This window comes from Triticum dicoccoides, chromosome 7B (genome assembly GCF_002162155.2).
Source record: "Triticum dicoccoides isolate Atlit2015 ecotype Zavitan chromosome 7B, WEW_v2.0, whole genome shotgun sequence".
NCBI lineage: Eukaryota > Viridiplantae > Streptophyta > Magnoliopsida > Poales > Poaceae > Triticum > Triticum dicoccoides.
The window spans coordinates 691,935,672-691,950,328 of NC_041393.1; the positions used below are offsets into that span (position 1 = coordinate 691,935,672).

Here is a 14,657-nt window from a genome sequence, read left to right on the forward strand (position 1 = left end):
CATCTTCGTAGTGATGCTTATTGTACATCCGTTCTTCGCTTCGAGTTGGCTTAGCTGATCTCCGGCACCCTTGTATCTTGCTTTGTGTGTGTGTGTGTGTTTGGGTGATGTGTTGTATGGTTCGGTTGTATGAGGGTCGCGCTGCGAAAGCCTTTTTCGGTAATATGTCATCTACTAATTGTAAGTTTAGGAACCGACAGTTTTTATAGTACCCTGGTACTCCATTAAAATAACATGGAGTACCAATTAAATCTGACCACTCGTATTAGAGGGTATTATAGACATTTCATAAGGTGTTTCGGTTTAACCTAATGGCCGGAGAATATGACAGCCGCCGCCGCCACAGCAGCAGCAGCAATTTGGCCGCCGGGAATCCGCAGACTGGAAGGAAGGATTTTTCATCAACAAGCGAAACAATTCCCGATCCTCCATGCAAGGCAATACAATCAATCAACCAATGGCCGGATAACAAAACGAGATTAGTTTTACAATTGAGTACGATTCCATGCAGCGTATGAATAGAACGATCGGAGTAATAAGCAATATTGTCGACAAAAAGGAGGCATCTGTGTCCTGATCGCACCGGTGCGTACACCACCTTCGCCTGCAAGCGCCGGCCAGCGGTCGTCGTCTGCGCGAAGCCGCTGTTTTCTACTCTATCTGTTACTCTGTAAACTAATATAAAAGCGTTTAGATCACTAAAATAATGATCTAAACACTCTTATATTAGTTTACAGAGGGAGTACCTGTCATGTCCGTGGACTTTCTTAGGTTATTATGATTTTACCCTTACTGCCTAGTACTCCGTAATTTGGAGTGACGGTACTTCCAGATGGTTAAGGTGGAGTACCAGTTAATTGTGTCCACTAGATTGGACTGAATGGATGGTCCATATTCAATTTAGGGTACCGTAAAATAACTCGAGGAACCTGTGTAGTCAAATTAGCATAGATCAAGCAAATGATGAAGTTAGGAAGACAATTGAAGTCTTCACGGACATAGGAGCAAAGAATCCGGACTTCATGTTTGGGGTGCAAGAAGATGCCGAGAATCGGATAAAGAACCTCATGTGGACCAACGGGGGGAGCCAAATGCAGTACAAATACTTTGAAGATGTTATCACGTTCGACACCACTTACAGGACTAACTTGTACGGCATGCCATTTAGACTATTCATTGGCGTGAATGAGCACTTTCAGAGCATCATCTTGGCTGGAGTGTTGGTTAGAGAATAGCAGGTAGAGAGCTTCGAATGGGTTTTCTCTGAATTCATAAGAATGATGGGTGGTGAAGCACCAAAGACAATTCTGACATGTGAATATCATTTTTAATTTTTGTGTCTCCCTTGAGGATCATCTACAGTCATCTCAATAATTTAGTTATTTGTATTGTTCCAGATCAGAATCAAGCCATGGAGGTGGCCATAAAGAATGTCATGCCAAACACAGCCCACGGATGCTGCAAATGGCACATCTTGAAGAAAGCAGAAGAGTGCCTTGGACCCCCTATACAGAAAACGGAATGGGTTCCAGCCAGAGTTTCATAAGGTCGTCAACCACATAGTCACAATAGATGAGTTTGAGACATCATGGGGGATGTTGATCGACAAGTACAATTTAAGGTCACATCCGTACATGACACAACTTTACGAAACCAGGAAGAAATGGGCAAAGCCATATTTCAAGGGCGTGTTTTGTGCCAAGATGATGAGTACAGAAAGAAGCGAGACCGCCAACAGTATGCTGAAGACATATGTGCCACCTGCATGTCCGATGCATATGCTTGTGAAGAAATACATGCGGTTGCAGTTAACCGGGATGCAGACGAGACCTACCAAGAGAAACGGACCATGATTGTAAGCAATTACTCCCTCCGTCCCAAAATTCTTGCATTACATTTGTCTAGATACGGATGTATCTAACACTAAAACATAACTAGATACATCCGTATTTAGACAAATTTAAGACAAGAATTTTGAGACGGAGGGAGTAGATTTCTTGTAACATATAGGATTTAATGCATTGTCTCTAAACATGAAGCTACACCTTCCTGCAAGGATGCTATTTAAAATAAGTGATCTGATATTTCCACAAGGTGGTGTCGTGCTGAGGCTTAATACATCTATTGAGCAACATGCTAGCAAGATATATACTCATGCAATGTTCAAACAGTTCGACAAAATCCTTTATGAAGCAGGAGCTTACCATGTGGAGGTGATTGAGAAGAACAGGTTGTACAGGGCAAAACACAATGAAGCAGAGAGTAGAGAAAAATGGCTCAGGGTAACCTACGAGGTTAAGATGATGGACAATGGGGACAGATTTGACTGCGAATGTGGTCAATTTGACCACATGGGTTTGCTGTGCTGCCATGTGCTTAAGGTTAGAAGAATAAATCTTATCATAAGTATTGGTATTCGGCATCAAGTTTCCACAATGTGCGCAAAATATTTATCATTAATATGTGTACTCTTGTCTGGCAATGCAGGTGATGGATTATGTTGGACTCACGGAGATACCCAAGAAGCACATAGTGAAGAGGTGGACAAGAGATGCGCGAGATGTCCTGCCTATGGCAGCATACCACGGAGCCGCTAGTGGTCGACCAACCTCTGAAAGGCTAATGGTGAATGAAAGACAAGGTGATTGCTCTGGAGAAGACAACGATACAGTGTTGGCAACACAAAACCAACTCATCGAAGTACCTGGTCAGACCGTAAGGCCAGCAAGTTGTGAGGAAGCACCGGATGAGGAGGTGAGCAAATGCGGCAGGTTTTGCAGCATTTGCCGGGGTCAAGGGCATAAGAAGACGACCTGTCCGGAGAGGGGTGACCTGCCAAACCAGCAGAGGAAGCAGGGGAGGTGTAGTAACTGTGGTGTTGCTGGGCACCGTAGGAGCACTTGCTCTCAGCCCCCTGGCTTTAAAATCAATGGTGGTAAGTAGCATGAGTATATGTTGGTTGTGTGGCTTCAGTGTTAGAGTTGATCTTCAGAATCTCTTTTGTGAAATGGCTGCTGGAGTTAGCAGGTGATGGTTGGATCAGGGTAGGCGCCGTATTTTGTTCGGCTGTGCTGGCTCATGGGCTTTTGCCGTCCCTTTTATGTAGTAAGTACCTAAATATCTATGTGTTGTTATAACATACTCCCTCCGTCCCATAATGTAAGACGGAGGGAGTATCTTGCATCTTCTTATGCATGTCATCTTTGATTTTGAGCGGTTCCAGTACCCGAGTTTGGGCATTGTCTTATATACAAGTATATTTGATCAAAATTTTAAATGCCACGCCAATTAGACAGGCATTCCAAACAGTGCCTGAGGATTATTTATGCATGCCAAAGTGTGATATTTGGCTGATCTGAATATGAAGATGAGAAATTGATTGCCTAATGGCGATTCCATAGGTAAAGGGGAAAATGGCACGACCGAGTGTCAAAAACGTTCTTATATTATGGGACGGAGGGAGTATTCCACACGGCAAGAGACTGCATTACTAGTACATGACATATTGACATGCATTCAGAAGTCTTCAGTTTTATAGCTGCGTATGTCGAATTCGCAAACAGCAGAGTTGATGTACATGACATTGTTGTAGGCATTAACAAAGATAGTTCAAGCAATGTTTGCCATGCGTACATGCTTGCCAAGAGAAAACGAAACTTTGCAACAAAGAGGAAGCGAACATTCATAGTAGTCTGACTAATAACGGTGAAAAATATAACAGATCTCAAAGAGTTTTTAACAATCTCAGATGACAATAAGGCGTAAAAGTGAACACCAGAACTTGACCTCATTGCAAAATATTACAAAGCATGGATAATATTTCCTGTAATATACAACTTTTAGAGTGCTGTTTCATATACTCCCTCCGTCCGGAAATACTCGTTGGAGGGATGGATGTATCTAGATGTATTTTAGTTCTAGATACATTCATTTTTATGCATTTCTTCGACAAGTATTTCCGGACGGAGGGAGTATGTGACTAATTGCAGCAATTAGATGGCACGTTAGCTAAATGCAAACATTTGAAAAGGGAAGACCATAGTAGTATCAGCAGAGTTACAATTAGTCTCGTTTTCAGGCAAAATGTTAAAGAATATGTGACTAAAAGGACTTGATCACTTGAGTGCTATCAATTATCATTGTAAGATAAGAAAGAAAAAAAACAATGATATCACTCGTAACCTTGCTCTTCATTGGCCTCCCAACGCCAGGTGATGCTACCGTCAAACACACCAAGCATCTGTGGCTGATGTGGATCCCATCCTCCTTGACGTAATTGTAATGGTTAGCACTGCAATGATGGAAAGAGGGCAAGAGGATACACTGAGGAGTTCGTTGTAGTTCCCAGCACGACACATTAGCTGTCATTTCTACCTGAAACTACAATACTCCTTCGATGCATCTGCCACCGTGGGCTAGCGATTTTGAAAATATTAGTATTAAAATTTATGAATACTCAATTATACTCCCTCCGTTCCTAAATGTAAGTCTTTGTAGAGATTTTACTAGGTGGACTACATACGGAGCAAAATGAATGAATCCGCACTTAAAATGCATCTATATACATCCGTATGTAGTTTATAGTGAAATATCTACAAAGACTTATATTTAGGAACGGAGGGAGTAAACAACAAAGACTTGCTTGATTACTAGAATTCATATACAATATGCCATACATAACATTAGTCTAAGGATATTAAGTTGATTTTTGTTCTATCGATTAGAACGTAGTTCCCTACTTTTACATTTATACAAAATAACTTGCGGAAGGTAGTTAGAAATATCTTTCCAGATAAATTTAGGCATAACAACTAAATAAAAAATCAAATGAGTCATACCAGGATGAAAGGTGGCATCCGCTGACCTTCTGAAATATCGAGGACTATGTGACCTTGTTGATGCTACTGTAGAGGGCCGGGGGGCAAATTCCAGGTGACTGATTTCACTGGACATTTCCATGAACAGTGGAAGGAATACACACCTGCAGAGTACAGTAAGATAGCCGACTCGTCCACAGTACATGCGCACAGCAAGTGCACTCCACACGTCTGCCAGCAAATTCAGAGGGAATCAGTCGACTGAGTCGAGCAATATGCAAGGAAATTATGTTTGATGCCTACATCTTGTTGTTGTTTCCGGGCTGGTGGCAACATGAGATGGTATTGTTGTTGTTTTTGTGATGCCTACATCTTGTTGTTGTTTCAGCGTGGAGAGTAGGGACAACACCAAGCAGGCTACCATGATCACTGCCGGGCCAAGCCATGCTACTGTCATGATGCTTTTTTCCTTATATGCAAGAAAAGAGCAACAATAACTGTAGCTATCAATGTAAGCATTTTTTAGTCTGTTTGTGATGCTGCAATAGTAGAAGCATATCAAGAAGGGATACATATAGATGGACACCTAGATTCAAAACACCATATAACAGGGTCTGTTGAACCCTGCATCATGCATAAAAAAACATAATTTTTAGGAGTGCAATATTCCATTGAAACTTGTATCTAACGCAAGGATATGTAATCTGAACCAGAATAACACAACAGAAAGCAAAATAAACATTGCACACCTGCTAGTTTATCTTGCTTCACCTTGTGATTCGATCCGGTGACCTACTTTTTGAATTAGTAAACATGTAGATCATTTTGACTTGACCTATACCTTGTGAAATTACCTTAGACAGCGGAAGCTCCTAAATTTATCTCCTGAATCATGACACAAATCCTAAATGCCATACTGGTGAAATAAATATGAAATCAAATCATAGTTGAGTTTAATTGTGCCAAGGAAGTTAAAGTTATCCATGAGACATTATATAGAACCAAAAGAACAAAATAAATGGTGAGTGGACCAATAAGTAAAAATTATATCCAAAACCACAAAATACAATGATGCTTATGTTACATGGAAGACATCATCCTAACTTCTAAAAAGAGCTTATAGTGAATGCACTACTGTTTTGTATAGAAGTTCCAACTATTTGAAGATATACAGAAACTTCTCAGAAGAAAACCCCAGGATCCTGGAAAATAAAGTTTTTTTTTTCTGCAGTGCAATGGGTAACAGCTTTGCAGAACAGAAGACCAAGCACAAATATTTATGCTTGGTCGCCGAGATGGACACAGTATAGCACCGTATAAATATATACTTGGACAGACCAAACCTACGGATATCCAAGCATAAATATATACTTGGACAGATCTGGTTAGCGGAACCTGCAAGGAGGAAGCGGTCCCACTGTCCTGCAGCGGCGGCCGCAAGAGTTGACAATGATGGTAACAGAGATCCTCGGGAGAGAGAAGATGCAGAGGAGGATACACTGCTGGTGGCGGCAGTTGATCAATGATAATGTATCATAAGAGAATAGGCAGGAAATGTAATATTACCAACCAAGCAGTCATATATCAGAAATGACCCAGGAGGCCAGGACTATAAAAGAGTCTAAAGCTGATCAGATAAATTTATGGATTATTGCAATTCAATGCCTGTAAGCAACAACAAACATGTTTTCCAGTTAAATTTTACCAGTTCAAGAATAGATGGGAGGAGTTTTGCTTAACTAAACAATTATGTATACTTCTTTACATTAGTAAACTATTTCAGTTCATTCCTAAATCTTCTTCAGTACATGAATTCTAACAGCATAATCGATCACTACGTGCTTAGCTTGAGAAAACATGGTGTGCAGACAAAAATATTATATTGTACAACAACAAACCTTTTGTCCCAAGCAATGGGTAGACAAAAACATTATATTGCATTTTACCAAAAATCCCCACAAGAACAATGACCATGTTTAAAGTGGTGGAACCGATTTGAATCCCGGACAATGATCTCTCTCTCAGTTATTTTCGATATATATTTGGTGGCATTGTGGCAATCCCCACACACACGCAAATTCTTGTATATATGGAGCGGAGTTCTTGGAGGAGTATTTATGATGCCAAAGGCAATAGCTAATCTCTCACTATGATTATTCAAGATGTGTTGCTTTTCATCCTCCTCTACATCCTGTAGGACAAAACTGTAGTCAGGAACATAACCTATACTTCTCATTTTGGCCAACAGATTCTGCAGCTCTGCCTGGATCTCTTCATGTTGAGGGTGGGGTTCTGTCTGGTTGCCACTGTAAAACACATTCACTGATCTTTTCACCTCTATTGAACTCCATCCAGGGGTTTTCTGCAAATTTTGGTGTCTGACCAAAGACCGCACTTCGTCAACTCCATCCCATTTCCCAACCTTCGCATACATGTTCGACATTAGAACATAATATCCAACATTCTCTGGATCAAGTTCAAACAGGTTTTGCGAAGCCACTTTGCCCATTTCAACATTCCCATGAATCCTGCAAGCACCAAGCAGAGCGCCCCAAACAGCAGAGTCAGGTTTAATTGGCATGTTGTGTATGAAATCAAAAGCTTCCTGTAGCTGACCAGCTCTGCCAAGCATATCTACCATGCACGCATAATGTTTTGCAATGGGGATAATGCCGTATGTTATACGCATCATATCAAAGAAACTCCGTCCTTGGTCAACTAAGCCAGCATGACTACAGGCGGCCAATAGTGAAACAAATGTGACATGATCAGGATTAACTCCTTCCTGCTGGATTCGTGAGAAGACGCTAAGAGCCTCTGCAGCATGCCCATGAACTCCAAGGCCAGCCATGATGGCATTCCAGGGACCTGTACTCCTACTCCTTTTAGGCATTTTTTCAAAGAAAAGCATTGCGTCCGCCAGCTTCCCGCATTTAGCATACAAGTCTACCATACAGGTTCCAACATACACATCCAGATTGAATCCAGTCTTAACTGACAGAGCATGCATCCGCATGCCCTGCTGCAAGGCACCAAGTTGTGAGTATGCAGGCAAAACACTGACAATTGTCCCTTGAATAGGCTTCAGACCCTCATGCTTCTGCATACGACTATATGCCTCGATTGCCTCGTTAGCAAGTCCGTTCTGCATGTACCCCGTGATCAAAGTGTTCCAGGACACGGCATCTCGAACCGGCATGATATCAAACATCCTCTGGGCTGCCTCAATCTTTGATAGCTTCGCGTACATATCAACCATAGCATTTCCTGCAATTATGTCACCCACATCCCACCCCCGCCTCGTCACATAACAGTGCACTGACTTCCCACCGCGGTCATCTCCACACTGTGCGACAGCAGACGCCAGGCTCACAAGTGTCAGCACGTCAGGGGAAACCCCACTGTCCCTCATACCACGAAACATCTTGACCGCAGCGGCAACCTGCTCACCCTGTTCATACCCTGAGATGATCGAATTCCACGTCACCAGATCGCGGCGCTCCATTCCATCAAACACCCGACGAGCCTCCTCCAGCATCCCGAGCTTTCCATACACATCGACCATCGCATTGCACACGAAGAGCTCCTTGTCCAGCCCGTGCTTCACCGCGTACACGTGCACGACCAGCGCAAGCACCCAGTCCTCGAGCAGCGCGCACATGGGCAGCACACTCGAGACCGTCACCGAGTCGCCGGCGACGCCCTCCCCCACCATCCGCCCGAACAGGTGCACGGCCTCGGCCGCGCGGGCGTTGCGGCACAGCCCGGACAGCATCGCGTTCCAGGCCGGCAGGTCGCGCCCGGGCATTTCGTCGAACACCCCGCGGGCCTCCTCCACGCGGCCGAAGCGGAGATAGGCGTGCACGAGGGAGCCCGACGCGAAGACGCACGGGCGGAGGAGGCCGAGCCGAAGCGCGCAGGCGTGGAGCTGCGCGGCGGAGGCGTGGGCCGGGGCCGCGCGGATGAGCGGCGGGAGGGTGAAGGCGTCGGGGCGGAAGGGGCGGGCGCGGCGCAGGAGGTGACGGAGGAGCGGGAAGGCGAGGCGCGGGAGGGCCGCGCGGGAGAAGGCGGCGATGAGGGTGTTGGCGAGGAGGAGCGGGGGCACCTGGAGCTGCGGGTCGAGGTTGCGGAGCTGGCCGGAGGTCACCAGCACCGCCTGGACGCCACGCGGCAGCGCCGCCGCTGGCATTGGTGTTCCGCGGACGACCGCGCGCGCGGGAGTTGTCTTTCTCTCCCTTTTTTCTTCTTGCGTGTGCGCGTGCGTGTATTCTGCCACACTAGTGGCTCATGGAAGCACGGCACGCAGCACGGCACTCAATATAAAGTTGAGTCATTTATTTTAAAACCGAAGAAGTACTAGATAAGCACTAATCTTCATTAATTGATTATAGGATACGTAGAATTAGTTGAACGTGAGAAATTCTGCTCGGACGCCTTTGTAATGCTGAATGTTGGTGGACGGTCTTGCCAAATGCAGTAGAATTTTTTTAATGCTAATTATGGGGTTTTGGTTTTGCCCTGAATCTGTAGGAACCATATCTAGAATGATTGTTGTGGTCAGTCCATTGACATTAAGTTCATGTCATGATGCTTGAGGAACTGCTCTGACTATTCTCAGATATCCGAGTGATCTCTTGTCTCATTTTGCTAGCTTCATCTTGATGTCTTGATTCTTGAACAAGGCCTCACTCTTTCGATATAATGTGGCTTTAGCAACATCTTTTTACATTTTAACTTGATCGTTCGTAAGTTATAATACAAATCACTATTTTAATGGATAGGCAGAGATTCGACACAAATTCTAAGCTTGAGCATCGCAATCCAAATATGTCGGAACAGAAATTCTACATGTAGAGTACGTTTCTGTAGGGGTGTTACTCTCAAGCTGTTGCTTTGTGTCATGCAGAAGTTTTTACAATATGTAAATGTTGCTCACAAGGAGTTGTTGCGCCATTTGTATACATGTACAGATTCACAAGGAGCTGTTCTGCATTCTAGTATTTGTGATGTGTTGCATTTATTTTTTTGTTTCAGATGAGTGACAATGGCGTTGGTGCCATTGAGCATGATGACGACGATGCTATATGTTCTTGTTGGTTGGTTGTTGCTGAATTGCACCATGATATAGTTCTGTAGCTACTTGTCTTAGTTAGGTCATGATACATCTGACCTGTATGCTTGGGACGTTTGTTGCCTGGTAGCGCTTTGGTTGATTTTTTGTTGGCTGGTTGTTATCGCCCAACTGTTGGAGGCTCCTTGTTTTATATGTGTTGTCCCCAACCACGGGCTTTGCATTCAATGGGTTCTTCAGCGAGAGTGATATGTAAAGATGCCTTAGACATCGATGTAGATTGGGTCGACCATGATTTATGTATATGCTTTTGTCATTATTCTTTTTTAATTTTTTGGATCATTGTTTACCATATTGTTGTGCCGTTGAAAACCTGCAATCCAGATGATGCATCTTTCAGCACAATTTTGTTGTTTGTTTATACTATTCTTGGAGCCCATGGTTGCTGCTGCCTTGGCTAGGTTTTGTCATCTGGCCATTCATTTTCTTGTAGGTGCATCGAGATCTTGGATGACTATGCAATTAAACACTTGCAGGTTGTTTAGAATGAAGAAGTGATATGTTGAAGGAGCCTTTTCTTATTTGGGGACATGCACCTGTGGATACTGGAACTCCCTTACTAAAGCATTTTAATAGACTTTTTAGAATGTGATTTCAAGTGATGTTGAAGACGCCTTTTTTGTTTGGATACATGCCTCTATACTAGATTGGAGATCGATTAATATTTTTGTATGCTTTTCTCCTTATATAGCATCCTTGTTAAATTTCCTGGACCAAACAAAAAAAAAGTGTACAATATTGGAATTGACAATTATATAGACCGGGGTGTACCATTCAACATGGTAATGTCTTAATAACATCAGGTACATTCTTTCTGCTTATATAATAGATATCTAGTGGTTTGTGTGACAAAATAGTTTAAAGCAAAAGAAATTTAAATGCATCTTATGTACTGTCAGAAATAACCAATGAAAAATTCAGCATCAAGCAATAACCTATATTTATTTTTCAAAACTTTCCTAATAAATAATCTATTGTATTTTTTTGGGAGGTTCTTTTGCTTGTTTATCAGTTTTTTTTCTTGAGGGGATGCGGACATCAGGTGGTCTTACGTTTAGAATATGTTAGGAAATGAGAGAATGCATGCAACAATTCTTCCCACCTGGTTGCATGAAGCCCAAGCCCATATGAATTCATTTGTATCTTAGCCCACATGTTCCATGCCTGAGCCTACACTGAAACATCAACATCTCTACATGGAGCAAAAGTTTAGTCCCACCTCGGTGAGCCAAGGGTGAGGAGACCAACTTATAAGGGGGGGTTGCATGTCATTACAAAATGCTAGAACCACATGATGAGTAGGACACTATGATATGGACACACATAGAGATGTGTATATATAGCACGTGTGCTCGCGAATATATGCGCGGCATAGACTTAGGGGAGGCGCCCTGGCCTTGTTGGGCCAGGCGCACCAAGCCCTCAAAGGCCCATGCGGCTAGGGAAGGGGAAAAAGGAGAGTCCTCCTAGGAATAGGATTGGACTTGGAGCCTCGGAAGGGTCGAGAGGTAAAGATTTATATATGCAAAGTCATTTTCGGGATTCCGAAAAAAGGTGCAGTTTTTTCGGTATTGTACCAAGAAGCTTCCAGAAGGTTTCAGAGATTTCCGGCGGAGTCCAGATTCCTCCAAGGGTTCCACCACGTCCCAAGGGCTGGCATGGGCTGAGGGGAGGCGCCCTGGCCTTGTTGGGCCAGGGCCAAGCGCACCAAGCCCTCAAAGGCCCATGCGGCTAGGGAAGGGGGAAAAGGAGAGTCCTCCTAGGAATAGGATTGTACTTGGAGTCTCAAAAGGGTCGAGAGGTAAAGATTTATATATGAAAAGTCATTTTCGGGATTCCGAAAAAATGTGCAATTTTTTCGATATTGTACCGGGAAGCTTCTAGAGCGTTTCGGAGGTTTCCGTAGGAGTCCGGATTCCTCCAAGGGTTCCACCACGTCCCAAGGGCTGGCATGGGCTGTGGGGAGGTGCCCTGGCCTTGTTGGGCCAGGGCCAGGCGCACCAAGCCCTCAAAGGCCCACGCGACTAGGGAAGGGAAAAGAGGCGAGTCCTAGTAGAAATAGGATTTGACTTGGACTCCAAATCCTCTTCCCCTTGGTGGCAACTCCTATTAGGAGTAGGGCTGAACTCCCAGCCCTCCCAGGCATATAAATATAGGGGAGGGGCGCAGCAAAGGCCCCGAACACATTGACCTTGGCTACTGCCATGTCTCTCCCTCCCGGCATAGTTCTCCGGTATTCCGACACCACCACCACCATCGCCACCATGTTGTCGTGCTGGTTGTGATCCCATCTACTTCTTCGCCTTCTCTTGCTGGATCAAGGAGGAGGAGACGTCATCGAGTCGCCCATGTGCTAAACTCGAAAATGCCATCCGTTTGGCACTAGATCGGTTGAATCGTGATCGGATCATGAAGAGTATGACTACATAAACCGCGTTATATATGCTTCCGCTTTTGTTCTACGAGGGTGCATAGACACACTCTCCCCTCTTGTTGCTATGCTTCTCCTAGATAGATCTTGGATGTTCGTAGGAATTTTTTTGATTTTCATGCTTCATTCCCCAACATCCTCGTTGGAGATGTTGACGATCTCTATTCCCGGCTCTAGGTACATGGGCGGCAGTTACAGCTCCGGCTGCTCCACTCTGGCCTCCTCCTCCTCCTCTATCTCCGCATAGAGTTCGGCAAAGAGCGCATTGGACGTCGCCTGGTCCTGCCGGAGAAACGCCCGGTTGGCCTCCACATAGCTAGGCCTCATCCTAGATGGACTCTAGGATGACTTGTTGCTCCACCATCTTCGTGGCTTGGGAGACGGCAAACTCCGCCTCAGCCTCCGCCATGTTGAAGCCTAGAGCAGGCTGCTTCGCCTCGTCCTCCTCCGGATCCGCCACCTCCTCCTCCGGCTCCGGCTAGTCAGGAGGCAGCCCGTCAGCGATGTGGATGGCTCGCCGTTCCTAGATCTCCTCCGCGATCTACCTCCGGTGCTCCGGCGTGAGCATAGCATTCGTCGTGATCTTTCATGGACCATGGTGATGCTGGAGAGCGTGGGAGAGGAGGCGGACAGGCTTGGGTGGCGGCACGGAGAGAGAGAAAGAGAGGAGGAGGTGGATGGGTTAGGGTTGGGGTACGCCGGCCGGCTTCAATAGCCGTATTTGGCCTCAGGCGGTGAGCCGGAGCAGTGCCTCGCGGCGACGGAGGAGGCGCCCATTGGACCACCAGGTTTCTGGACGTTTCTGTTTGGGGCCCCGTCGCTAGTCCTACTTGTCGGACGCATCCGCCCCATATTTGGGTTGGATATGAGGGGTGTCGGTCAGCCAGGGCGTTTGAAACCCGTTTAAGGCGCATGTCTATGTCAGATTTTCATGACCGGACGAGCCGCCCCAGCGTTTGAGGCCAGTTTGAGGTGCCCGGCTGTAGATCCTCTTAGAGGGAGCTACAAGTGTAACATCCCAAATTTTCAATTTGGAATATTATACATAGGTCATTCTTCGTTCCGCAATCCTCGAAATCCTAAGTAACTCAAGGACCCTCGGAGAGAGTTGGTGATTTTCTGGGTTTCATATTTGATTTTTATCAAATATTGAAACGAGGATCTTTGATTTATTTTCTCTCCGAAAAATATTTCATAATAAAAATAAATGAGAGGAGATAATATGACTTCTCCAAAACAATTGAAATATTGGAGGAATAATGTTAAAATCATTTGTTGGATTTTATTTGAGTTTATTTGGATTTTTTTTGCATTAGAAAAATTGCACGTTTTCAAAATTGCATTTTAGGGCCAAGAAAATATTCATCTCGTTTTAAATATTTCATTTAGACGGTGAAAAATTGCTTTGGCATTTTTAGATTTTTATTTTTATTTTATAGGATTTATTTTCTGTCGGCGGAATTATTTAAAAAAAACTTCGGGCACCGACTGGGCCGAAACCCAGCCGGGCCGGCCCAACTCCCCCGCGCCGCCGCCAACTCGGACGAGGAGTCCGGCTGGGACTCCTCATTGCCGCCGCGCCTTGCCCCCTCCTCCAAGACGCCCCCCTCTTTATAAGCCACCACCCCACCACCCCAAACCACCGCCACCACCGCAGCCGCCGCCGCCTCCCGACCCGCCCCGAGCCATCGCCGTCGCCGCTTGCCGCGCCTCGCCGCCGCCGCAGCCGAGCGCCGCCGCCGCCGTCTCCCGCCGCCACCCCGCCACCCACGCCGCCCGTTGCCACACCGGACCCCCGTCAGAGCCCCGCCAGAGCCGAGCCGAGGTAGCCGCCCGCCGCCCCGGTTTTCTGAGAAAAAACCGTTTTGGTTTTTTTAGAAAACCCTAGTTTTCCTTTTTTGTAAATAGATCGGTTTTCTCCGGTTTATTTATTTAGCGAGTGTTCGCTCGTTCGTTCATTTTAGCGAACGCGTTTTTCGTTTAGATCCAGATAACGAACGTTCGTTTATTAGTCTGTTCGTCAGTTTTTCTTTTTCTCGGATTTATTCTGTGATTTTTCTGATCGCGATTTCTGATCCGATCTTAGTTTCTGTTTATCTTTTCGCTCGTTAGTCGGAATCAGGCGATTCAAGCGCCTAGATCTTCATCTCGAGGCCCTCTTTCTGTCTAAACAACTTAAACAAGATTTTGATACTGTAAAATTTGACCTTAGTTCAGATTAGTAAATAGATCTTGTTTCTTTCGCCGTTTGAGTTTCGTTGTTCCGTTTGGTTTGATT

The 14,657-nt window shown here is 45.1% G+C and overlaps 1 protein-coding gene across 1 annotated transcript; it reads right to left on the reverse strand.

Annotated features, from left to right (window-relative positions):
- Positions 1-4,013: 4,013 nt before the first annotated feature.
- LOC119342019 (pentatricopeptide repeat-containing protein At4g33990-like) lies at positions 4,014-9,037 on the reverse strand. The gene is made up of 2 exons (XM_037613858.1): positions 4,839-9,037; positions 4,014-4,291 (listed from the first exon to the last, which is right to left on the reverse strand). The coding sequence occupies exon 1, from the start codon at positions 9,004-9,006 to the stop codon at positions 6,760-6,762; it is 2,247 nt and encodes a 748-aa protein (XP_037469755.1). The 5' UTR covers positions 9,007-9,037; the 3' UTR covers positions 4,014-4,291; positions 4,839-6,759.
- Between the last annotated feature and the right edge of the window lie 5,620 nt (positions 9,038-14,657).